At 39.8% G+C, this 27,571-nt stretch overlaps 1 protein-coding gene across 1 annotated transcript in view; it reads right to left on the bottom strand.

Annotated features, from left to right (window-relative positions):
- ssbp4 (single stranded DNA binding protein 4) overlaps positions 1 to 27,571 on the bottom strand; it is a 67,078-nt gene that overhangs the window by 7,335 nt on the left and 32,172 nt on the right. Inside the window, exons 5-6 of the mRNA XM_084116608.1 lie at positions 7,003 to 7,092; positions 2,117 to 2,200 (exon numbers count right to left, since the gene is read on the bottom strand). Of these exons, the coding sequence (XP_083972734.1) occupies positions 2,117 to 2,200; positions 7,003 to 7,092 (174 nt within the window). The remainder of the gene's footprint in view (positions 1 to 2,116; positions 2,201 to 7,002; positions 7,093 to 27,571) is intronic.

Here is a 27,571-nt window from a genome sequence, read left to right as displayed (position 1 = left end):
GTTTATGCTTGCATGTGTAAACGCAAGAGCATGTTTATGTGTGCGTGCGTGTGCGCATGCTGCATTATTAATAGGATATTGATGGACTATGAAGGACTGAGTGCAGGGTGTAGGGAGGGACCAGTCTGCAGAGTCCCAGCTAGATGAACTTCCACTCCTGATGGGCTGGGCCACAGCTTGCATTATTTATCTGGCAACATCGTCACTGTCAGCTAGGAATATGTGCATGTGTGCGCACGTGTGTGTTTTCAGAGAGAACAGAGAATGAGGTAATGGACTGATTTGTGCTCTATCTAGGGATGGGTCAAGATGGCAACCAGTCGTCCAAAAACTGAACTAGATTAGATTTTTATTTTATCCTTAATATAATATAATTAAATTAGCACGAGTCTAATAGTATACAGTCAAACCAAAATTTATTCAGACACCTTCAACATTTCTCACATTATCACAGTTTCTTTGCTATATTTTAGAAAATGGTAATAAAATATATGACAAGAACTCAGAGTTATCAAATCAGTTGATATTTCACTGGTTTTGGCCATCCTTCTGTTAGACTGTCTCACAAATGAATTAGGTTGAATAGCTGTCAGTTGTCAGCTGTTAAATTTAAGTACACAATTAGATAATACCAATTTAGCTCAACCAATTACCAAGCAAGGCTTAATTTTGTTCAGTCTGTGGTGTAAAAAGGTCACATTAGCAATTAAAGAAAAAACACTTAAGCAAAACATGGTCGGGTCAAAGTGTCTGAATACATTTTGGTCCCAAATATTCATAATTAAATTTTACTGGTAGTCCACTGTATGAATAATTTTTGGGTATAATGTGTCACAGTTTACTTTATTTTGCTATCCTCACTTACATAAATTAACTATAGTGTCCTGCACCCACTAGTAAAAAAAATATATCTGGTGTCAATAATTTTTGGTTTGACTGTATATACTAAAAATCCTGTAGCTCAAATAGATCTAGTAACACCAAGGACATGGGTTCAATTCCCAGGGAATGAGTAAGCTGATAAACTATATATAACTTAAATGCAATACAATTCACTTTAATCTGCCAAATATGTAAAATAAAAGTAAAGAGTTTACAGTCAAGTCAGATTAGTAAGGTTGGGTACCGAACTCTGTACTTAAGGACACTTACCGAATGACGTCGATACTACAGAGTACCGATTAACATTAAGTCAGTCGGTGCCAAATTTCGATACCTGAGAATGCATCTGGGTCCGAGAGTCAGACTATTTAAATACGAATCCTGCATGTTCTCTGTGTGAGTGAATGGCGTGACGCTTGCTCTGTTTTCGGCCTCTGCCAATTTAGTTACTTCTCAATGTTATATTAATACTAACACTAATAATAACAAATTATCAAATCTTTATTTAAGGAATAATAAAAAAAAAATCCTCCATGTTTTAATTTTAACAGTATAAAGCTCAGTTGTGCAGCATGTTTGACAAAAAAGTTTGTTCAAATTCATATGATTAAAAGATTAATTAAATTAATGTTGTTTTTTTTGATGAACAGAAAATACACAACAGAATTAGTGGAAAACAAAGCATTTCATACATTTTTTTTTATTAAAATAGTTTTTTTGTTGTTCAATTAATTAAGTAGCTGTAGCCTACTATTTACAGGTAAACATTACAGTATACAAACATCACAGACAATGGCAGACTGCGACCAAGGCAGCTCTGACAATGTCAATAACACTGACTTAAAGTTTTTTTTACAGTTATTGAGGTAAACATGCCTAAAGTACCGAAAAAAGGTACCGTTGGGTACCGGCACCAAATTTCATGCAGCGGTACTGGTACCGGTACGGATAAAAAGTGAATGGTACCCAAACCCTACAGATTAGTCAACTAGTCATTTAGGAACCCCATCAACAAGTTGACTTTTTTTTTTAAGTCTGAAGTTTTGCACACTACTAGATCTAGCTAATGAGGAAATGCAAGGAAGAAGAGAAGAATGGAGGGGTAAGGAAGGAAAAGGTGAATTAAAAGTTGTGGCAAAGGCACTCCTGAAATTTTAAACTATACCCAACATGCATCTATTCCTCAGGTTATCTGTGAGGAAGTACAAGAAAAACAGGGGGAAGAGTGTCTTACCTGGCCATGCGGCCCCATCATGGGGTTGTTGGGGTTGTGTGGAGGGGGCTGTGCATGAGGTGATGGTTGTGACCCAGGTGGGCCCTGAGAAAGAGAGGGAAAAAAACAAAACAGTTAGAGATATTACACTCGACATACCATTAAATATGTCTTTGCTATGGTAGGTTGGCCAACAAAGTCTTGCTGGTTAAGATTAGGTTAAGAAGTTGATGATTCCGATGGTCTCTAATAACGATGCAGCCCCTAGATTAGTAATAAATCCACCATTTATCCGCCAGCAAAGGGTATCTCCAACAGGGCTGGGCAGCTGCTGAACCCCATAACAGAGCTACACCACAAGGCCTCCAATGGAGTCCATTATTGGTAACTGAGAGAGGCATATGGCCTTTACCGAGACGCCTGTTCCTGCACCACATCCCTGTAGAGAGTGACTGAGGAATAACTTGGGATTGTGTGTGTGTCTTGGGTGAGGCGTGGGGGGGGGGGATGTGGGAGCCGTATGTTAAATGAAGCAATTAATAAAATCATTTTCTACCCAGCTAAGGAGATAACGGCTTGGCACCAAACTACAAAACCATTAAGAGTAGCCCCTCCCGCCGAGAAAGGGAACAGCACATAGTATTCCTAGCGGGACAGTGGCATAGAGGACAGCAGAAACCACAGAGTCCAAGTGTTTCAGAGAAGCAATGCTGCTTCCCAACCAAAAGGGGGCAGTGTGTAGCCACTTGCCGGGTGACTGTCGGGACACAAAGTACCAAGCAAAACAAAGCATGGAACAGCAACACAATGCATATTTCATTGTTGTTTCTGTGAACATTACAAAAAAATTAATTCGACCACTTTTTTGGCAAATTTGTGTGGTTGAGGGTGTGCTGCTTCAGAAGGATGGTTTTCAATGGTCTTGGAAGTAATTATTCTGATAAGTGCAGCAGTCACAGAATCTGTCAATACCCAAGATGATAAAAGCAATGTGACGTACCATACAGGATGTAGATGTCATCAAAAAGATCTAGCTGTCGAATATTTCAAGAAACCTCACAAACCTGTGTGTACCAGAGAGGTACTTTGACTTTAAAGTCACCCCGAATGAAGCAAACAATTATTTATTTACATTTTTGTGCAAAAGGTGCAACTGTCAGGAAATTTAGAGACAATAAATATAATATACTATACCAAACAGAATATAGCTGTATATAACAAAACTGTGTGCCTCGAAAGTAACTGAAAATGATGCAAACAAGGAACTCTCAACTCAATCACAACCATCCATAAGGCTACATCTTGGGAAGGTAGACAACGTAACTCAAAATAGAAAGTATACTGAGATTTGCTTGAGTATGGGGACATGTCTACATCAACAGGACTACAACACTGTACAGTGCTGGGCTTATTTCAATGTCCCAAGACTCCTGCACCTCGCAGCAAGTCAGAACAAGATCCTCCAGTCCTTTTAACCTTGATGGAACTCTCCCTCTCTAGAGTCTGCCAGTCTTTCACTTTTCTCAGTGTTCTGTTGGTTTTCAAGAGTTTTTTTGTGGGAGAAGGGCTGATGAAATTCTCCCACCACCTTTGCTCAAAACAAACTCATCCATTTCAGATGTTTCCAGCTAAAGTTGAAACCATTTCTTTCTTTTTTTCCACTCCTTGACTTTGCTCGCTCCCTCCCTGCCTCCCTCTTGCTAGTCTGTCCTCCCAAGAAGAGCTGGTGCAGTGGAGTTTCGACATGAAGATTATTGAAGAGGCCGACCCCGTGTGATGGGGGGGAATTAAAAAAAAGGGGAAAAAAAAAATAATACAAAATTTCCAAGATCCGGGCCAGACGCCAGCACGCGAGCTTTGGGTTTCTCTCCCTAGACTCTCTTCCTTCACTCTCAATCTCTCTGCAGGAGGTTGCTGGGAGTCTGGGCATGCGAGGTACAGATTAGCAGAGTCTGGAGAGGGTGTACAGGAGGGTTTAGCCCTCTTCAACTTCATCCCCATCTCGCAGGACCATGCTGATCACACGGCAGCTACTGTGGTCGCATGTGTTAATTATCACTGCTACATCTGGAGCTGTGCTGGAGACACAAACAGAGGCTCAAGCGTGCACGTTTTGGCTGCATAGCTCCACTACCAAAATGCTTTTTCAACTTAACTGAAACCGTGTACTACTTACTTGAGTACCAGTATTTCTTACAGAATTGTTTTTGTCCCCCTATTATTGTTGGACATGACTGAATGGTACGCAGTTCCACAAGTTAGTCAAATGTTTATTCAATAACTGCTGTTGACATTCAATGAGTTATTCATTAGAATGCTTCAAACTGATAACTCGGGAGTTCATAAGACTTTTTGATTAAATCACTAAAAGAAATGATTCATGTCGGCGCCAATAGCCCCATGGTTAACGCGCCGACATATAGCGCGCAGCTGCGCCTCCGGCGACACGAGTTCGATTCCCAGCTCGAGGTCCTTTGCCGATCCCCTTCCCCTCTCTCTCCACCCCACGCTTTCCTGTCAAAATCTCTACTGTCCTATCCAATAAAGGCACAAAAAGACCAAAAGCACAAATGTCCGATTTTTGAAACAGCAAAGTTTTGATTATGACTACAGAATCAGCATGGATCACAACCTGTTCCAATCACAATTCTATTAAAACCGCTAGAAAAAGAGCAGCTCCAATTATTAGCACAACTGTGTCCAGCAGCCGTGGCCGACAAGAGTGGGAGGAAGCAGTAGTTAGCTCTTGAGAGGTGTGAAAGAGTGATATACTGGCCACTAGGTTATATGCCAAGATATAATTTGTGTCACCAGACCACAGCAACTGGTCGCGTGGAATCGGGGAGCGTACAAGGAACGCACGTGGGCCTGGAGGAGCCTGTCTTTTTGCAATTGTTGCCTCATTGCCCTCTCTCTCTTCCTTCTTTCATTTTCTGTCTTCACTCTCTCCATGCCTCTCTTTTGCCATGCCCTGGGCTGCTACCAAGAGGGAATTACTGCAGTAGAGCACAAAGTCCTCCCTCTTCTTCCCTTTCTTAGTTCTCTCTCTCTTTCTCTCTCGCTCTTATGCACACAGGCGCTATTTATAGAATGCAATGTCACTCACGCAACAGTCAGATCGCTCCCTGCTCTGAACACGGCTCATACAACATTAACACTCTCCTCCTCAATTCAAAGACCATGTCCATGTTCTATCATCCAATCCATGTGATGCTCTACCTGAAGCTCATCTCAGCATCTGCTGCTTTATAGGATGCTCTATCAGCTATTCTCCCAGACAATCTGCAACATTCTGAATGTATTATTGTCTCTGTCAGTCCACCTTGATGTTCTATCTATTCTATAGGATGCTCTCTCAGATGATGTATCTGCCACTCTATCTTATCTTGACATTCTATCTACTCTATTGGATGCTCTATCTAACCTACTGTTCTACTAGATCAATTTGCTGTACCGGTCTTCTATCTCCATTGGATCCCTGATCTGCAGCTCTATCTGATCTTCTATTTACTCAATTAGATGTTTTATCTAACCTTTCTAATGTTTGACAAGATGTTAGACACTATCAGATTTTCTATCTAATGAATCTAATATCTGTTATATACACACATTCTATGGGATGCTCTATCTGAACTACATGATGTTCTACTACATGTTCAAATTTGCTGTATCTACTCTTCTATATCATTGACTCCTTTTGCTGCTCTATCTGATCTCCTATCTACTCTATTGGATACTTTATCTGATGTTCGACAAGATGTTAAATCCACTGAATTTCTATCCACTGAATCTTATGTTATGTATACTCAATGGGACCCTCTATCTTCCACTCCATCTTATCTTCTATCTGATGTTATCTTGTATTAACTTATCTTGCATTATCTTTTCTTCCATTGATTCTATTGGATCCTCTATCTGCTGCTTTATCAGGTGATCTATCTAACCTTCTATCTACTCTATCGAATGCTTTATCTGAAATTCGACAAGATGTTAAATCCACTGTATCCACTGTATTTTTATCTAATGAATATTACATATGCTCCATGGGATGCTCTATATGACCTTCTAGCTACTATTTGTGATGCTCTAAGCTTTCTGATGTATTACTATATGTTAAATCCACTGATTCAGATCCCCAAACTAATGTATTTTATGTTGTATCCATAGATGATCTGATTGTCTATTTGATTTGTACTAGGTATACTGTATAGTCTGGCGCTCTATCTGCCATATACAGAGTAGGTACAACATAAGATACATTTTTTTTAAAGATTTTTTCACACACACAAAAATAAATTCATTAGTATAATATCTTATTACACAAGTTGGACCCAGAGATATAATGAAAATAATTCTTGACTAAGAAAATTTGTCTAAGGTAGTGTGTGTGTTTGTTTAGAAAGGTTTCTCGCTTGTCTGACTATAAATAGCTCAATAAAGATCACTATGGCAGAGGAACTCCCACAGGCGCCTTGACTTTGGGAACTATGCCCCTAAGCATTCCCCCAAATCCCAGCCTTGAATTTAAAATACACAGATATGTTGTTAGATAAGTGTTGCCAAAGAGCTACAACCAAGCACGCATGTTTTTACCCATTTTGGCCTTAGGGATTAAACTGTCGAGGCATTCACGCTGATCTCAGATCAGGGGCCGCAACTCTGTTTGTGTCAGTGTGAGTTGCTACTGTACTGAACAACTAATTTAGACGTAAAAATGAAAATGAATGGAAATACAGAGAGGGAGAGATAGCAGGAAAGAAACATCTGGACAGGGATTAGAAGAACTAAAGGGGGGTTAGAAAAAGGAGGGGTGGGGGTGAGGGACAGAAAAATGGTAAAAGCTTAACGCACAGGGTTAAAGGAGGAGGTTGAACGGGAAGGTGGGGGAAGGAGAGAGCAGCTCTTACTTGAAAGAAGCCGGGAGGCATGGGTCCACCTGGCATGCCATCGTTGGGCGGCATGTTGCCCATCACAGGACTGGGAGCTGCTGCCGCACTCTGAAACAGAGAAACATGCAAAGCCTCATCAAAAAATAGATTCCAATAACTTCTTCCAATAACAATTCCATTATTCCAAATCTACAAGATTTGGGTTTAAATACAACAACATACAAAAAGAATCGCTTGTCAAATATGTGAGCTGTTCTTTAGGTTGAAGCCTGGGCCCCCCAACACCCCAGACAAAGCAAAACTCAGCAGTGTCTTTCCCATGATGGTAAAGAAGGGGTAGACAGGGATTACACACGACCCAGCGCCCCCTTCCTCCACCCTGTAATCAGATCCCTCACTCTCGTCTGGGTGGAGGAGGGTAAATCGCCTCACTGCCGCTGACCTTAATAGTCCAGACACTCACCGCTGACCCTGAGAGGGCAAAGGGCACCGTTTCATACACCGACATACACAGTCATAGGTACACGATTATCTGCCTTTAGCTCTAACACATCTGTAATAGCATATCACCCACTAAAGCCACATACAAGTATATTTAAGATCACATATAGTCACACACACCAACAGGACAGACAGGTCGACCGTCGGTTCTGGTAACGAGTCTCAAATGTCTCAAAATAAAAAAATTTAGAGAATAAAGGCCACACCAAGAAAGATGTGCTGCAGTTATGTTGTATGCTGCTTTAAATGCTCAAGCTTTTTAAAGTCTGATTTCTGTAAATGTTTTCAAATTCAAAAATTCAATGATATAATTCTCTGTGTCGTTATTGTTACAGTAGTTGTGTGGCCTTCCATATTCTCATAGAATTTGAACGAATATTAAAACTTTGATGTTATAGTATCGTCCTTGGTGTTGACGATTCAAATTGTGTTTCTCGCACAAAACCATGGTATAGCTTCAGAATACTTTTATGATAGTTGTATGAAGCCTTTTAGAGCTTGAAAGCCTTGATGTGCTTTCATTATATGACAAATAATAGCATGAACATAGTTCTAAAACTGCTCTGTGGAATAAAGTCTGGTACAAAATAAGGTTGAGTAATTGTCCGAATTTTCATTTTTAGATGAACTTTCCCTTTAAGACATTGACAAATGAAAACTACCACAAAACCCTCACAGATTTACATATAATTTATAAACAAGCACGCACTTTCTCAAAAACAAGGGAAGAAAAAGGGTCCGGAGGCTGGTGCTGGGCAGATAACAGGTGAGGTACGGCCAGGCGCCGTGTTTGCTTGCAGTGGAGGGACTGGCGAGTGTGTTTGGTTAAGGAGAGGGAGGGGGTGAGTGACAGATCGGGCTGGAGAGATTTTGTTTACACAGTGGCTGGTGTAGGTTTAACCAGCACAATGACACACGACTCTATTGCCACAGCATATGAATGAGTGAAAATGCGAAAGGAGGGTGGATAAATACTTTCATTAACACACAGAGATGAACTAAAGGAAAATCACTGGCCAGAATGACCAGTGGCCCATCAGCGGTAACAGGAGTCGTTGGTAGCTCACACGCACACAGCGCAACTCCACTGCACTCAGGTAGAGCGGCAGAGGGCCCAATCGGCTTGTTGCCATGACAACTCAGACCTTGGCTCTCCCGCTCTCCGGTGCCCATTAAAACCCTCAGGCCGTCAATCACTCGCCCGGCCAGGGAGCGAAAGAGAGGGAGCGCGAGAGAAACCGAGAGAAGAGAATGAAGATAGAGTTTAAAGGAGCCTGTGGCTTTTGATTGGCCTGGCTGCTACTGCTATCTCTCTCCCTCTCGACCACATAAACAGACACATTCCAGTTCCTGTTAACACTTCTCATGCCGTGCTTCGCATGTTTGCTCATACATGAACTAATTTTATACATGAACATTATACATGAACTGATTTTCCAAACGTTTCACCCCTTAAGGTGCGGTCACATTTAGCATTGTTGGAGAATTTTCACTGGCAAAATCCTGTGATTTCAACAGGAATCCATGCAAGTGGGAATTTCGCATGAGGGCGAAAGATTTTCCCACGCAACTTTAGCAACGGGTTCCAATTAGTCACAAAAGTTTGCCGTGCTGAAAACTGCTTGGTTTGAAAGTGACAACAATGCAGCTTTTTTGGCCAATAAATTATGCTGAAATTTAGCTAGTGTAATTGCACCTGACATGACTTCAATTTTAACACACAAAAAAAGCTATATCAGCCAATAATTTTAACAAAACTGACTTTTGTCATCAGATCACAGCTTTGCTTTGAAATTCAAAGTTTCATAAAATGATATCAAATATATATATAAATGTGTGTGTTGTTTGAATTAATTTTTAATGATCATTTTCCACTGCCAACAACATGTACATGCTTATGTGCATATTGTGTGTCATGCTATTGTGCAGATTTCACTATTTTGGGAACAGTATTACAGCAGAAATAAAGCTCATCATAGACTATGTACAATAAATGTACCCAATTAATTATTAATAAACCATGAATAATTTTGGTGACCTATACGTTCACCTAGCATCCACACATACATACACAAGTCCCTCTGAAGTAATTAGCCACTGCTGTTTTAATTATCAGTATCAATTGTAGGGCTCGGCTGGGCAGCAGACAGCGGAGGAAAGGCTTAATCTGGGCATCGATCTGGAGCAGGGATCCAGGATGAGGAATGGATCCTACCTTATCTGTGCTCAGACGAGCAGGGTAACCCAGATCAACGACCGACAAACACATGCACACATACTCTAGTAACAAGAAGTCACTGGCTATTCAGCATTCGCTGAATGAGCAATACAGTGGCTCAGAAATGGACGTGTAAGCATGGAAGTCGTCTTCATGTATTAACACCAAGTCAAGTCAAGTCACCTTCATTTATATAGTGCTTTTAACAATATGGACTGTCTCAAAGCAGCATTTGTGTAATAGCTTACACAGCACAAGGAAACGTAATTTGAAACTCTGAATTAAATTTACAAACTGTTGGTAAACTCAGAAATAAATAAAGATTAATACTAAAATAAAGATAAGAATGAAAGTTTTTAGGTAGGTCTAACAGTAGTATTCAGGTACAGATATATGAAATACTATACAAATTGAATTAAGTAATCAAACGTGAATAGTCTTCACTGTAAGTTAAAAACAGATTAATCCTTAAAATTAAAGTTACAAAAGTTATTCAGTCAAGCATTGTATGATTAACATTAATGACACAGGCTGCTGTCCCTTTAAGACCAAATACACAGATCCGATACTGATTCTCAACTGTTTTACGCTCATTTAGGAAAATAATAGCCAAGAGGGGTATTTTGACATTTTTTTAGTGTATTTGGCCGTTAAAGCATTTTTTGACGATGCAACACTATCCCAAAGTGACAATTCTGTCAGCTGTCCCAAAACATGAGCGAAATTATGGATAACTTTACTCAACTAACCTACAGTGCGAAACCTGTGGGAATGAGTAAAACTATGAGCATTACTCGCAATCAAGCGCCGAAATTTAGGCTGATTAAACATACTATTATACAGATTTTTGTGAAACAAATTTCCAGGACTTTTCCAAAACTCTCTGGGTTCATTTATTTTTCCAAAACTTTTCCAGGCCTGGAAATTTCCATTTTAAAATTTAATTTCCAGATTTTTCCATGACTGTACGAACACTGCAACTTGTTCACATGCTCCACAGCGGCATTCAATGCATTTAATTATAACTGTGCGTTTTAGTTTGCGTTCTTAGGATTTATCATGGATTCACCACATTTGCAAAATGTAGCAAAATGATTACAGATTAAATATTCGACTATTTGTGCACACCCCCTATTGTTTTGCAATGCTATTGATTTTATTTGTCAGAAATATCATTATTGTGATACCCTATATGAGATATATATCCAAATATGAGATTTTTTTTAAAACATGCCCCAAATAAACATCCAAGATACCAGCATTCTTCCCACTTACTGCATTTCAACACACTCACTGCCTCCTCTGCTCTTTCTCCCAACATCCCACAATTCCAATAACTCAGTCAGTGAAGTTGACTCCATAAAGATTAGCCAGTGAGGACCAAAGCCATAATCAGCCATGCTGGCTGACAGATGTGCCTTTTAATCAATGGCAATCTACAATGTGTAACATAGGGAAGCCACTATGACAAGGGGTCTCTCTCTCCATTGCTCCCTCTCTTTCCCTCCCATGGCGTCAACAGCTGTTGTATCAATCAGGTGAATTAATTACCAGTAAACAAATCTGCTGAGGAAACCCCTCACGTACACCCCGCAAATACACACACACACACACACACACAGTATTCCCAGAACCCCCTAGCTTTCTCAATCTCAGTGGCCCACAATTATGCTTGCTCAAGGGCCTAATCATAAGCCATGTACGGAGACAAGTGTGTTAATGTGTGTGGACAGGTGGAGAGAAAGTTTTCCACCCAGAACACCTTTTGAAATGCTGAAGCAGCAGTATAACTCTGAAACATGAAAAGAAAAAAGACAGACAAATAGAAACAACAACTATGTGTAGCCACACTCCACCTGGTATTTACAATAAAAAACTAAATGCTATATTGTACATTAACAGTACTTAAACTTTGTAGAAAATTAAATTATACAATCAGCATTCACAAACAAACCTTAATGATGAGTAATACTGACTACCTTTCAAAAATAGAATTATTGATCTACCCTAAACTCGGAAAGTCAGGTCTCAAAGAAAATCCCACTGCTAATTCCAAAACTGCGGTGCTATACATCTCAAATGTGATGACTCCGACATGATCTGTTAGCAATGTTTAGCAAAAATGCTTATCAAGCTTGAAACAATCACATCCAATCCAATCAACAGATCACACCAACATCATGCCACCTCAGCATACCTATGAGATCCTGAAATACATCTGGTATTTTGATAAAATAATAAAAAAAAATTATAACTGTATATTGCAAAAAAAAAAATTTGTTTTATTAAATACGGGCGTGTTACGGATACGTAGTGTAAAAATTTTAGTAATCAAAAATCATGTCTAATTAATTGAAATCATGAAACTTACTATAAAAAATTATTAAACTTATACAATATTTGAAAAAAAAATTCTATGAAATGTTTTTTTTTTTGTTTTTTTTTCACACAAATTTTTGTGTTTTTTCTGGTCAAATGAAGATATAAAACATTAATTATATTTATTTTAATCATATGAAATTAAACTTTTTTGTCAAACAACGTGCTGCATAATGAGCTTTACTGTTAAAATTAAAACATGGAAGAATTTTTTTTATTATTCCTTAAAAAATTAAGTTTTGATGATAATTTATTTGTATTAGTATTAGGCCTATTATTACATTGAGACGTATATAAATTCTACTGTACAACAGTAATATATTTCTGTCAACCGAAACCGAACTTTTTTGACGGGTTGCCGTGAAGACCTTTGAGTTTCTGTGTTTATGACATGACAATAGTTTTTCTCAAATGAAGCGGTTAAATGCTCACAAAGTGACTTTAAGAGCGGATCTAGAGTCTGGAGAGGAAGTTCATGCATTCGTGTCCTCATATAGGCAAAAAAACAGCTTGGCGTGTGCTTCAGTGTGTGTGTGTGTGTGTGTGGTACATGAAACTGCACGTCGTCAGCACCATTCATTCACACAGAACATGTAGGATTCGTATTTAAATAGTATTTTTGTGGTTTAATATTCACACACTAGTCTAAATCGCGACTTGATTCCAAGTGTACTGAACTGCTATATCGCGGAAATCATAGCCGCTAAAGTTACTACATTTTTTTCATTCTTTCAGTGGGGGCGGAGGGTAGTTTTGAGGGGCGGGCCGGGAGGAGAATGGCTCGTTCTAAGTGCAGACACATTTGTAAACATCTTAGCGATAGACTGGTAAAGGTAAGAGGGGGCGTAGGGTTGGATATGACGTAGAAATGTTTTAATGTCAGTGTTGCCATCCTATAGCTAATGTGAAACACGTCAGGCAGTCATATTACAATCCATACATTGCAAGAGTGGTTGGCGGGAAGGGCGTTCCCATTGGGACTATTGATGCCTGCAGAAAAGGGGAGTTTCCCATCTCTCCCTCTCTTTCTTTCTCTCTCTGCTTTCATTTATCTTAAGTACGCCCTCTAAGCAGGCAGAAATCATTCCTCTTTGGAAAAGAGTCTCTGGAGTTCCTGCTACGGGGTTAAGGAGCTTAGCGTACTATAGTTAACATTCACAGAGTCTGAACGCTGGGAAAGTGTAGGAAACCTAGCAGGCTGTAGGTATCACAGAAGAGCTGGAAGCACAAGGAAAAAGAGAGGGCCTTGTTCCTGCCAGACAGGGGCTTGGAGAAGGGAAAACACAAACGGCATTCCTTAGACAATGAAGGGTCTGTAGCGCTGGACCTTTATGCTTGAGGCGCCAACAAAAAAAAAAGAAACACAATGAAGGAGAAAAACTATGGGCAGGTTGAATTCCTAGATGAAAAATGATAAGAAGAAACTGAGAAGAATTAAGTTGTGGTGGCAGAAATAACCTAGTTAACAAGAACAACAACATAACACATCAAGAGTTAAAACAAGTTTCCCTGTTCTTCAAACTTCAGCCTGGTTAAAGTGGCTTTTGGTTCCCTCAGATGTCCAAATCCACAATCCCTTTATGCAGATTGTGAGTGAAACCACTGAAACTGAGTCAGCCAACTCGTAACTGGCTGTAGCAAACAGTGGTCAGCCCACCCAGTGGTCAAATCCATCTTCCATCTACAACAACTCAAGTTCTCTTCTCCACAGAAAGTTATAAAACTGTCAATAGATGTGGTAGCATTAGTGGCAACCGATCTTCAAAAGCATACAAAAAAAAAACTGTCCTCTAAATTAATCAAAAGTCTCACAATCACATTTGCTGAAAAAAGCCATCCAGGAGCTCAAAGGAGCACATAGCTTTTCTCCAAAGAGCAGTGTATAACCGCATGCATGTCATGCTAACCTGTGCTAGCATTCCCATCAATAAATAAACAGCCTGACAGAAATATCTCTCCCCAGTCTCATGCCCCAGCACATGCTAGGCTAGTCTCCACCTTTTTCCTTGGAGAACAAAACAATTTTATGATAAAAGGTCTTGCAGCTCAGGAAAACAAAACAAAATCCCTCAAATTGAGTGGAAGGTACTTTTAGCACATAGTCCAATGCATTACTTTCGAGAAGATTCTCATGGTACGTGATACACAGATAACATGCATTTAATTATTTTATTATCTTGTCTAACATTATACACTAATGTGCATCTAAAGCTTGTTCATCCCCATATATGTAGGTAATTTCCACATGGAAAGCACTTTTGTATCCACTCTACAGGCTCACGGCCGGCAACCAGGCTCCAGCTGCCCATAATGCATTGCAAATCACACGTTTATCGAAAGGCTACACGAAAGCCATGACACTGCACCGAGTCAACGGTTCCACTTGATTGTGATCGTTTCTGTCAGAGGAACTACAATACTAGTCTAAGATCAGCCAAATTAACAATCCATTCAATTGGAGCTCAGCTTAATTGCATTAGCCATGTAAGAAGATGGAAAGCAACTTTGCTTGTGTTGTAATGTGATTAGGGTGATCCTTTAAAGCAAATATTTGGTGTCAAATTATGGATGCTCCGATCAGGATTTTTGCAGCCAATACCGACTACCAATTTCGGCCAATACCGATCCCGACCATTCAATTTATATAAGTGATATGCAAGTTGACTGGGGTGTTAACCCCTCACACCCTGAAGGCATTTTTAAAGATTTCATGTGATTTCAAGTGGCATATTTAAAAGTAATGGCTTATAACTCTACAAAAAAAAATTATAATAATAAAATTAGGCTAACATTGAGTACATGGTCTAATTTCATAGAAAACCTTTAAAGTTTTTAAGAAAATAGATTTTGATCATGTTTGGAGGTTCTTATGTTATAATACTGATCAGAAAACCCCAGAAAAAGGGGACCATTATTTTGTTATTATTCATGCTTGGCATGATGATTATTATAAAGTATATATAACAGGTCATAAATTCACATTCACAATTCACAATCATGTCAACTGCATCTGGGCAAATGTTTGTGTTGATACCTCAAAGCAATCAAAATCTATGGCATTTGAAACCATGGTAGCCTTTTTATCAAAAGTCCAAAAACCTCTCCAAATAAGTGAGTGTTTTACTGAACATAAGAACTACTTACATGTGTAAATGCCACAAAGGATAAAAATATTTATAATTACATTGAATAAGTAACAATAACTAAGGTCCTGGTTGATGAGTGATGATCTTCAAGCGCTGTTTCAGCTGTGCACTCCTATTCTATGGCTCATAGTAAATCAAGACTTGTCAATCTGAGTGATCGATCCAATCCAAGAGCGCTCCAGCTGTAAAACAGTGTCCAATTTGTCTCTACACACCGTCCCTATCCGCCATACCCGAGATCCCGTTTCCATTGGTTGAAGTTTTAAATGACGTTGGAAAACAATCGGATCCCGGAAGTCCTACAGCTTTACCCAAGCAGCATGTCATGTCAGTCCGTGAGGATCTTCTCAAGATCTACGCATCATGTTATGTTGTGTGTGGACTTGTTTGAATGTTATTATCAGCCGAGACCGATCTGCGGCCGATCGATCGGAGCATCCCTAGTCAAAGTGTTTGGCACTGGAAGGTGAAAAATTATGTGGGTTTGATCCTGATCTCAAACAGTAAAGGGGCACCTGGACCCTGGGGACACCATAAGGACACGTGTCCAGCAAACTTCCAGCACGCAGTGTCTGTCTCTCGCTCTAATCTCAGTCTTGATATAGTGTTCTGTCTCTCACACATTCTCTGTGTTTATGCTAATTCTACATGTGAACACGAGCAAACCGCAAAGCCCCAGGGGGTAAAAATGGGGTTGTCTGATTCCACACCCTCCCTTTCTCTTCTCTCTCTTTCTGTCTCTCTCTCGCCAACCCCCCCACAATAGAGTCTGGGTGTCAGGCAGCTCACAGAAGCCGTTGTCATGGTGACAGGTCCTGTCTGTGTTCCGTCCCTCAGGCATCTCAGATCCAGAGAACGCTGTATTTTTGAGAGGCAGAATGAGAGTCAAAGAGTGATGGAGAGAGAAGAAACCAATATACATAGACATTGGCAAAATGAGTCTACACATTTAGAAAATTTTGTAAGGAAAGATGGAGGACGTAAAGGAAAGGGACAAGACCAGGACACAAGGAGAAGGGGAGAAAAGAACCATTGCCTTTTCTTTGACCCGCCATTGTTCATCTGATGAGACACAGAGAGGTCAGGGGTGGCATGGACTGGCCTATCAACAGAACGCCTTCCCAGAGCCAGCAAATAGAGTAGGCATCTCACACCCTATTCCTGGCACCCTACGCCCTCCACCTGACCTTTCAGACACCCTCCACCGGTCCACTCCAACCCATCTGACCCAGCATCCTGCCCTATTTCAATGAGAGACTGCACGCAGATCCCCTCTGCATTCGCTCCGTATCATGTAACACGCCTAAAACATGGTGCACCTGGTGCTGGCTAAAATAAGGTCTCTTGTAGGGGCCTTGTCAAGAAGGCCATGGGCCTCTCTAAAAAGATGTCAACAAGTTAGAAAACATGAAGTGAAAGCAAGTAATGCCAATTCAAGATGTAAGACAAAGCAAATACTTGATATTGCACTATGTACTGGTGTTTTTTTGAAAATTGGCTTCAAAATGCTTTGCTCGAAGCTTGCAGACTTTTTTCTCCACGCTGCACGTTCTTGAAAAGTGAGATGCTACCACTGGTCGAGCCATCTGGATTCTTGTCCATTGCTCCAGATAACCACAAACCCTCCACATTCAAAGGACTAAAGAGTTGGCACTGCTCTGCAAGTGACATTTAGGAATGCTAACAGTAGTAAACCTGTCATTTAAAAATAAAAAATGGCACACAAACGATTCATCCAGAGGTGCAGTTGCATAAAGTCTTGTTTCTTACTTATTACAGCTCTTGACTTTCCCCTTTAGGGCCATCCAGCATGTTAATTGCAAGGCAAACAATCCGAGAGCCCACATTAACCTCCAGAAGTCTCCCATGAGTGGAGGTTAGTTAAGCCCTTTTCAAAAACCTTAACGCCACTGGACAAGTACCAGTTTGAAGCTAATCCCACTGGAGGAGGGACCCCTTCCCTCTAAATTTGCACAGCAGGGGAGAGCTGATGAAAGTACCAACGATATGAGCCACATCAAAGGAGGTGCGGAGTGAGACAAGTGCTACCACTTTGTTTGACCACTATTCTGTTAGTGACGGTTAGCAAGCTGGATAGATTTGTCAGCGGAACAATATGCCTTCACTCATTACATTGAAATGGCCCTTGTATTCAATTCCCATGGTGTGCTTTGAGTGTTTGCATGGGGTAACGCTACACAACTAGTGTTTTATGGGAGTTGAAACTTTTGAGACAAATTGGTATGGTAATATTTTAAATTGGTGTCAAGATTCGTTATTAAAAGGGTCAGATTAGGCCTTCGTTAGTCACATTAGAGTATAGCTAGTAAGGATGTGCAAAAGTACTTAAAAAAAAGACCAGTTGAAGGATTGCCGCAACAAATTGCATTGAATAATTAGGTTTTGAGCTGACCTGACCTGAACAGATGCATTTCTTAGGGATTTGTTCACATAAGAGACGCTCTTGTGTTCAAAAACAGCTGGACAGATTACAAAAAGGTCAAGGTCAAGATGCAAGGTCAAGATTTAAAAAAGTTTTCACACTGTATCTTGAAACCAAACACTCAAAAAATGGTCAAAAACATCCATCTCTATGAATGGTTGTAGAGCCACTAAACAAAAAAATGTAAGTAAAAATTATGTAGTCAATGTCAGTAATCGATAAGCCAGTTCTTAGACAACAAGTGGCTGAGTAGTTGTCTACTGGCTAATCGATTATCCTATCCCTAGCCCTAATAAAACAATCAAAACGGGATGCTGAATTGCAGCAAAATCGGCACTCATAAATCTGATATGAGAGACATAGCTATCCCATTTCTGCAAAACTTGGGTAATTTATTGTCATATTTATCAATCTCAAGAAATTGTTGGTTTATCACCCTTTAAAAGCTTTTAGGAACAGGTCTAGGTTGAGCCAAACATTTGCCCAAGATACAATGATTCTTCTTGTTGGTACTCTGGGAATGCACAGCCACAGAGGCAATATGCCTGGACAGATGGAAACAAATTAGTAACAAAACAGTATTAGCATCCCTTGCTTGCTCACCAACAGTCTACTGTCAACCCCCACCCCTACCATCCGCATCTGGCATAGATCTGGGTTTGGTCTGACACAGGCTCCTAGACCAACTATGTTCATTTCCACACTCTTCGGACCCCTTGTCCCCCGTCCGACCCTCCCCCCGCCACATAAGCTTGCAGGAAAGTAAAAAAAAAAAAAAAAACCTTCTGTAGGTCGGCCAGATTAAACTGCCACTGTAATCCGCTTGGCTTTCACCTCCTTGTCCTCAAACGAGAGATGAAGAGAGAGAGAGAGAGAGAGAGAGAGAGCAGGGAAGAAAAGGATGGCAAGGTAAAAAAAAAAAAAACAAGGGCAAAGAGAGCATTAGGAAAACAAAGACCACAACTAAAGCAAAAAATGAAGTAAATGAACATGAAAAAAGACAAAGAATGCAAACATAAAAAGCTAATGGGAATATGTACTGAAGGGAATAAGGAAAAACAAGCAAATAAGAAACCTAGGAATAGTTTTTACAGGAAGGAAGGAAGGTATACTTAACATCACTACAACCTTCAAGAGGTACATCACCTCAACTGACCAAAACTATCAACCAAGGGGCTATAAACAACTCAAACACACAGTGAAGATAACATGGGTGAGGACCGGCGTGGGTGTTTGGAAGTGTGTTTATGTGTGACTTGAGAAATACAGTGTGGAGAAACTTGCACACACAAAAAAAATGTTGGAGAATCCTGCAGGAAGTGGGAGGACATCCAGTGAGAGAGGGCGGTGATATACGACAGGAGCACTTCAAACAGCGAGAGCGGTGATGGACAACTCCTAAGACCAATAAAACCCAGCAGGGGAGGAGGGTGCGAGGGAGCAGGGCAAAGGGAAGAGGAAATAACTTTATCTTTCAGACAAAACAGGAGGGGGAAGAACAAGGGTAGTAGATTGAAGGACCACTTCCTAAAGATGTTAACAGCTTTTCTTTTTCCAAAGAAAACACATCGGACACCATTGTAGCTCAGTGCTGAAAACCAGCAGCTTTAGAGGTGCAAGCTTGACCTAAAGAGAGTAATTTGGGGGTCCTAGGATCAATAGAAAAACACAACCTCCAACTGACCATTTCCATATAATGAAACACTTAAGCACACAGTCATCTAAAAAAAAAATAGGCCTACTGTCCATCATTGTGGAAGTTCATGGAATCCATGAAGTGCTTTCCTTTTCAGGTTTTCCACTAGCATTCTTTCAGGAAAAATTACTAAATGATATTGTGCTCTGTCAAGCTTATCTTTTCTACCCATTATACGCAAACTCAGACAGTTTCTGCTTCACTAGTACTGAAGTTTAGTCAAACAAGGCGCTTCAAATCTTATGATGCCATGGACCCCCAAATATCATGATCTCCTCTGTGAAAGACCCTCTCTATATTTTCAAGTATAAAGACTCATTTGAACTGTGTGACATTATAAAGCTAACAAGACGTTTTCCACCGATCCCCTTATAAGAACCCTAGACCACAGTTTGAAAATCTCTGGTTTAGAGAACTCTAAATGGACGTCCTCAGGCACGTGCACAGGAAGACCCCAAGTAGTGCTCAAGCACCTGCCCTTTTGGTCTCGGACTACATAAGTGCCCTTTTTGCAAGACATTCTTTTGTTTTATATTTTAGTTTTTATTTTGGCAAACAGTTGTTTTAGATTTGGCAAACAGTATTAATTCTCAATTAAAGGAACCGTATGTAAGATTGTGGCCAAAACTGGTACTGCAATCACTTTCAAATTACTGTAGAGCGGTGTATCCCCTCCCCCCTGACTCGAGGTTGCCAGATAGGCTGCAGGATCCAGCAGGAACATAGGCTGCTACAAGGAGCTTTCAACTAGAGCAGAGCTGGCAACCCGGATGCCAAAACACTACTGACTTTGTGATTGGTAGATAGGTGGAGGGTGGGGCATCAGGCCAAAACACAACGTGACAACATCAACATCAGTTGAGGGCTGCAACTTCACTTTTAAATGACAATATCCTGGCCGGACTACTGTTGTCAGTGATATAAGTATTTGAAATGAACATGATTTCTTAATGTCTAGTGACATATCAGGGCCATTTTATGATTAATTGAAATACATTTCTTACATACGGTTCCTTTAAGTGCCCTCCATTAAGCTCAACAACAAGCAAGCGAGTCTGGCGTATCATAATATCATATGATATGGTTAAGCAATATCACACAAACAAAAGTGCCGTTTTCCCGAATATCAGCACAATTGCATATGTGATATTCATTTAAATTTTAACACACAGTAATGCCAATTTTGATTGTTTTTGCTCCATTTCACCAATGATAATAGGCAGAACAGCTGGACCCTGCAGTGGCATTTGAACGAATCCGTGAATTAATGATTTTTTTACTTGCTTATTAAGACTTGCCGCCACCTACTGGCGGTTTTAGTTTCATATATATAGAAAAGTAAAATTGTAAATTTTTCCAACATTTCATAAATATTCAAAATTTTACATTTAAAATACTAATCTCATGCAACTGTAATTGTAGTGTAAATGCATCTAAAAAAATAATAGTATAACAATTAGGGATGAGAGTACATGAGAACCGATACTTCGGTATCAACATTTGAAAAATACTAGCGGTACTTGTTTTTCTACAGTACCGTAAGTACCGAACATGTATGCGCTACAGCGTGTAGGTTGAACCCAAACATATCGTTTTATATCATGCCAATTTATAAATTCAAGCAAACTAAAGTACTCGTGCGCTCTCTAAGAGACGGTCTTCGGTCAGTGTGCGCTCAACCAAAGTGCACACCTCTCGCGAGTGTCAGATTTCGTGGCTTATTACACAAACATTCAAATACGCACACACAGTTGTGTCAAAATGCCCATCTTGGTGAATATTCACGTTGGTTATATGAATGTGAACAGCATGTGTAACAGCATACTGTCTCCATCCATTAGGTCTTAGTGACAGCAGCCTAAAAACCTGCTACTGTCTACTGTTGGCTGTCTGTATTATTACTGATAATCAAACAACAAAAGAAAAGCTTTAATACGCATTAATCTATATTTACTTTTGGTGGTATCGGTACCGACTACTACATTTTTGGTATCGTGACATCCCTAATAACAACAGTAATAATAAATGGTCATTTCTGTCAGTAATGCAAAACACTGATTTTGCTTGTTTACCAATTCCAGCATAATGCCAACAAAGGACATATTTATTTAAAAATGCAAGTCATTTAAAGGTTTTTTTTTTCTTTCTTTTTTTCTTTCCTCGCTTAAGCGCCTTCCCACCAAAATGTCTGTGCACAGCCCTGGATGTCCTAATGTCTTGCATTGTCGTTGTGAGATCCCAGCTAATAGAAATAGAGAATTGATACGAATTATTAACTGGAAAACCAGTAGAGTAGCATGCATCCATCAAGAATGATGAATGTGAACGCCTCATAATCTCGGACACTTCATGTCCGTGCTCCTTTCAGCTAGGTGTGTTAACCTTTTCCTTCTGATGAAGCCCATTACAGAGAATAATCGCATGCCAAATGAAGACAAATGATGTGACCGCACTGTGCATGGAGTAGGAAATCCCTGATCACTGAGGCCCCCATTCAACAGCATTGATTAGCTTCCCAACCAAAGTAGCCAGCCAGAGGAACTAAACGCTCTGAATCAATGCTACTTAGCAGATTATTGACCAATCGCTGCCCCTCTCTCTGACATTAAAGCAAAATTCAAATTCAAAGGAAGCGATGGACAACCAGCAACACGGTTTTCAAACATACAGCTATAACATGCTGGAAAACTGTATTACGTTAATACAGATATCATTTTAATTCAAAATATTGATTGCAGCGTACAAACAAGCTAACGAACTGAAGGCGCTAATACCACAGCTCGACAAAAACATCTAGGTACAGCGTCTGTGTGTTGGGGGTGGGCAGGAGGAGGGTGATTTAACACCCTCCAACGGTCCCAAAGCACTGTAGTATTTTGCATACACCGCACAATGTTACCATGGTGACAAGACCCGATTCTAGGCCCTGACCCACAAGGCACATCCAGCCAGTATGTGTACCCTTGTGCTGATCGAAGCCGTGTCAATTAGAATTTACATTGACTAGTGTCTATGGGAAAATTCCACAACTAGCTCTCTTTAGAAATTGTTATTTTTGTCATATTCATTCATTTGAATTTGTTTTAGCAATTTGTGTGTTTCCATGTACATCAAAACAGAATCAGAATAAAAAAATGGGCTTATAAAAAAAATACGATAATGAAAGAAAAACAACATTTTAGACATGCACAAATTATATGCAGGGCTTGAAAAAAACCTTTTAGTATTTTTATCTGTTTAAGGCATTGTCAGCTAAGCATTAATGGTTTAAGACTGTACATGTAAATGCACGCAATGTTCAGAACAAAACGTTTCCAGTTTTTTCCAAGACTAGATAAATGTTTGTTTCGTTGTATACATATCTGAAATTGTATACATTTCTGCCTAAGGTATGTAATGTTGAAACTAACAAAGTACGCAACCGCCAGTGTGTATTTGTGCAGGAACCTGTGATGGGGGGGGGGGGGGATTAGGGTGGAGAGAAAGAGAGATTTTGGTTCAGCTGAACCTCATTAATTCAGAAATGGAAATCATTTCTGCATGGAGCAACGGAGAAATGAGAGATGGAACGAGAGAAAGCAATAGAGAAGGAAAAGTCTGAGAGAACAAACAAACAAAAAAAAAGACAGAGCGCAGGGACATCGGGGAAAGTCGATATTTTTCTCTTTTTCTCTTATCAAGAGTGTCAACCCTCACAGTTTGCCAAAATATCTAATATAAGAGCTTTTTTTTTTTTTGCTGTATGTTTTTTTTTATTATTAATATTAGGGGTGGGTGGTGAGTCCAAAATCTTCTCTCAAGGTGTGACATTGTATTTCAGTTATATACCGTCATTCCATCCAGCCCTAATAAATATTAGAATTGTTATCCATGCATATTAATTAAACAAAATATTCGTGGGGTAATAAAAACAGATTAGACGCATATAATCAGTGCTTTTGCAATATCACATGGGTCATCATGATATATCAGATCTGTTATGCACACCACAGCATGTTTTTAAAACTCTTATAACATCATAAACTGTGAACAGCAACAGATGTCAAAATTTGTATCGCAACCAAGCCAAAAAATAATTATAAACCGGAGTCGTTTCAGTCAACCATAATAATGCCACAGCCAAATAATTACATTTGTGAAGTAAAAGCCACAACAGGAAACATAGTATTAATATCAGAATTACATTAATGTTTTGACGCCGAGCCTAGCACATATCGTTGGTGAAAAATCAGATTTGGCAGTCACACGCTCAAATTAATTAGTGCAATTAAACACAATTTGCAGCAGTGTCAAACCCTTTATTTTGGGTGGGCATTTACGACGCATTGGGACGTTTATTACCAACAAACATTAACTTTGCAGCATGCACTAATAACCTTTCGTGATAAATCAGCGAACAAATTAAAGAGACAAGGAGCTGAAAATGTGCCACACAACAGGAAAAAGAATATGCATAGGCAGAAGCTGCATATAAATGAAATATGTAAACAACTAAAGCTGTACAGGTGAAAAACGTTCAATATGTGGAATGAATTTATATATTCTAAAATATGTTAATCAGAGCTGAGAGTGCTATATTCTTATTGATAGTTGAAAACATTACCAGATAAATTAAAATACACAATAAATGAATATCCAAGCAGCATAAGATGTGTACAACTTGTTGAGTGACGGGCAAGCAAATTCTTGGAAAATGTGTCGATCTTTCTCTGGAAAAATGAATGAGTGAGAAGTACAATAATAAATAAATTAATTAAAAATATATACTTTTAAAATTATAAAATGTTAAATTATATATTACTATATTATTTTTCGAGATCCAAAAAAAAAAAAAGTAAAAAAATTAACATGCTAATAAACAAACAGCAGGAGAGATGTAAATAAGTGAAAAGCCATCTTCCCCAGCGGTTGATCTGTCCTGAGCCTTTTGGTGAGTTTCCCGCCCTCCCCTCTCTCGGCTCTTGTAATATGGGGCAGTCTCTAATCTGACCGTGCATCCCTTGGATTACAAACCCACCGACAACACCACTATCACAGCCTTCGCAGCCCCCCAAAATCAGGTCAACAGCCCCTCCCCCCAGCCTCTTCATCACCCTCCTCTTCCATCAGGAAAAACATAACAAACTGTCTGTGCGTCCCATGTCAGACGTAGTCCAAAAAAAATGTCATTCACGCCAATGTTATAGTGTTACTATATCATTGACTGATCATATAAGTTGCATTCAGTTTCTCTTATTGGGTGGACATGCTCAATATTTAACAAAAACAAAACAGCGAATACAATTCAGATTGGATTTTCCTCAAATGGATATTAACAGAGCAAATTTATCACTACTACAGACTGTGGGAAAACCAATGCCGCATGTTTGGTAAACAACTCAAGGTCAGATTTTAGGGGCAAGGTGTGATTTAACATTTCAGACAGCAGCAGTTCAAGATTTCTGATTGGCAGCCGAAGAGCCGGTGACCTTTGTTTGACCCGTAGCCTTTATAAACTGCTGCAGTTATTAAACCCTCGATCTTGCGCGGAGAGTCTGACAAAGCAGGTAGCAGAGAAATGAGACCAAAAAAAGAAGAGTGAGAAGATGAGAGACACACACGAGACAAAATATCAAACAAAGCAGCATAAACGGTTTCATAAAAGCCACCTATACTCAAAAAACTAAGATCTATGCAAGGTTTTCTGTCTAGAACAATATGCTAATAAGCATAATGCATGAGGTTAAACTAACAATCCGGCAATCAAACCTCAATGAAAGTAAAGATAAAGAAGCCATACTGAGTGTTTAACACACACACACAAAAAAAGCACAGAGGAGAGCGTAATATCTCAACAATGCAGCTGGGGCTCAAATACGCAAACACACACACACACTGGCGAAAACAGAAAGCTTTAGCACACCTGATCAGCTCAGAGACAGATGCATCTTTAGCTCAGAGCCATCACAGCTGGTCTCTCATAGGGGTAAAGGTTTATTTTTTAGATTCTGAGTTTAGATCAATCATAAATAAACAGAACTGATTGATTACAATAGTCATACACCATGGTATTAACATTGTACTCACAAAAACTTCAATGAATACCATGGTACGTCAAAAATTTGCCCAAATATCCAAAGTAGTGCCATGGTAATTTTTGTTAGTGTAACTTCGGTTAGTGAAACAAGAAAACAAACCAGCATACAAAAAAAAGAAAAAGGTACCATGGTACATCAGATAGTGATACCGTGACATTTGGAGTACTTAAGTACTTAAAGTACCACGGTAATGCCATGATATTGTTTGGAGCAAGCAAGCAAGCAAGCAAGGACCTTGTGAAATGTTGAGACAGTGAAAGCATGTGGCAATTTAAGACATGTACAGAACCATCCCAGTTAAGCCCCGTCATTCTGTCGCTGGGGCAGCGGGGTACAGCTCTGCCAAGGTACGACTGAAGGCAGGTGCGGGCATGGCCTCAGAGGTAATCAGCCGGTCAGTGGGGAGCCATTTTGACTTCTAGTGAAAACCTCAAGAAGCACAGGGTATAAAAATAATAATTACTCTGCATTACGCTCACTGTCTGAGAACAGACCCATGGCAGCAGTTACAGCAACACAAGACAGAGACGATACGAGCCGCAGATCTTTCACCACACTGCCGTAGTATGTGTGCAGAGGTGAAGTGGAAAAATAAACACTCCACCCAAATCAAATAACATAATCTCCAGTTATAAATGCTGTCTGCGTGAGTGAAACCAATCTACAGGAACCTAGAGAAGGAGCCTGTTTTGAGGGATTCATGCTAGTTTTGTGGGCTTTTTCCTCACAATCTCTGGAAGCCTGTTGAAACTTGATCCCTAGAACACCCCTGCTTTACAAACGGACGGTTTTTTTATTTATTGCGCCGAGCCGGCACTTGAGAGCAAAGTGGAGAAGGATGGCCCGCTATGCCAACTGTGCCAGATGTGGTAAATGCCAGATGTGGAACCTGCTAACTTAACCTCGCAGCCATCAGCGCAGCCCATCGCTAGTGCAACAAAGAGGGATGAAATGAAATAGAGAGACTTGGAATAACTGTGGTATCCCTTGATTCACACCCCTTTGCAAGGTTATGAGAAAAACGCACCACTGCGGTCTCTGTATTGACACTCACAGAAGAACCAGATGGTTTATTCGGACAAAACCCACAGCAGTGCAAACAGGAATCTGAAGCACTGTGCAGAGAGCAAGCAAACACCTCCCGCTTCTGAAGAACAGATCAGGACGGAAGGAAGAGTCGGTCAACGGAGAATTACTTCATTTTATTGTTTGCGACTCCTTACTTCAACGTGATAACCTTTAACGTGAGGGCCACTAAGAAAGAATTGGCCAAGAATGTTTTCAAAAATCAAAAATAAAATATGGAGGTTAGAAGATGACAAACATGAAGTCAATAATGCGGGAGTTCCAAGCATATACATGCGCAAAACTTTCTGATCCGATTGAAGCTTCAAGTCATCAAGTCAGTCATTCAGTAACGAGGCAAGTGGCTGTATGGTTCATTAAATCATTGACTCTCACGATTCGTTCAAAGCCGCAGATTCACTCACGAATCACCACTGTGTGCTTTCTTTCGTTGGAACTTATTTCGCTGCCAAACAGATCAAGCAATACTGACAATACTGTTCAATATGTATATCACTTAATACTACCCTTTTGTTAGTTGAACTGTTGTACAAAATCAATGTCACATTTAAAGTCGAGTCATGTAGATAATTGGGAAAAATTGCATTCTTACTCGTATAATACATTATCAACATTAAAAACGAACTCACAGAGAAACACCTTCTGTACCGAAGAGAGATTGAGTCTTAAATCGATCTTCACAGTTTGTGTCTATAGGCTATGCTAGTAAGTGCTAAAACCCCACTTTTACAAAGGTACATTGTCGAGAACAGCAGTAATGTAGCGCAATTTGCTAAGGCAGCATACTCTGCACGCAACCTATCATATGCACACTGCTTGTGTGGATGCAGTCAAAAGATTGGATGTCACGTATTTGACTTTTTACAGCATTTTGCCTGTTAGAAATACAAGGTAGGTTTTAATGTTATTTTAAGGTAGGGTAGGTATTAAATGAACGGCAAAACTCAGCACTCCGTCACCTCTATTATATTAGCGAATAAGCAGTTCAATGAATAACACTCCATGCGACTGGCAGTAGTGGGCAAAATGCGACAAATCGCA

This window comes from Abramis brama, assembly GCF_963993115.1.
Source record: "Abramis brama genome assembly, chromosome: 6".
Taxonomy (NCBI): domain Eukaryota; kingdom Metazoa; phylum Chordata; class Actinopteri; order Cypriniformes; family Leuciscidae; genus Abramis; species Abramis brama.
The sequence above is the reverse complement of the archived record's forward strand: the minus strand, read 5'-3'. Positions and strand labels throughout refer to the sequence as shown.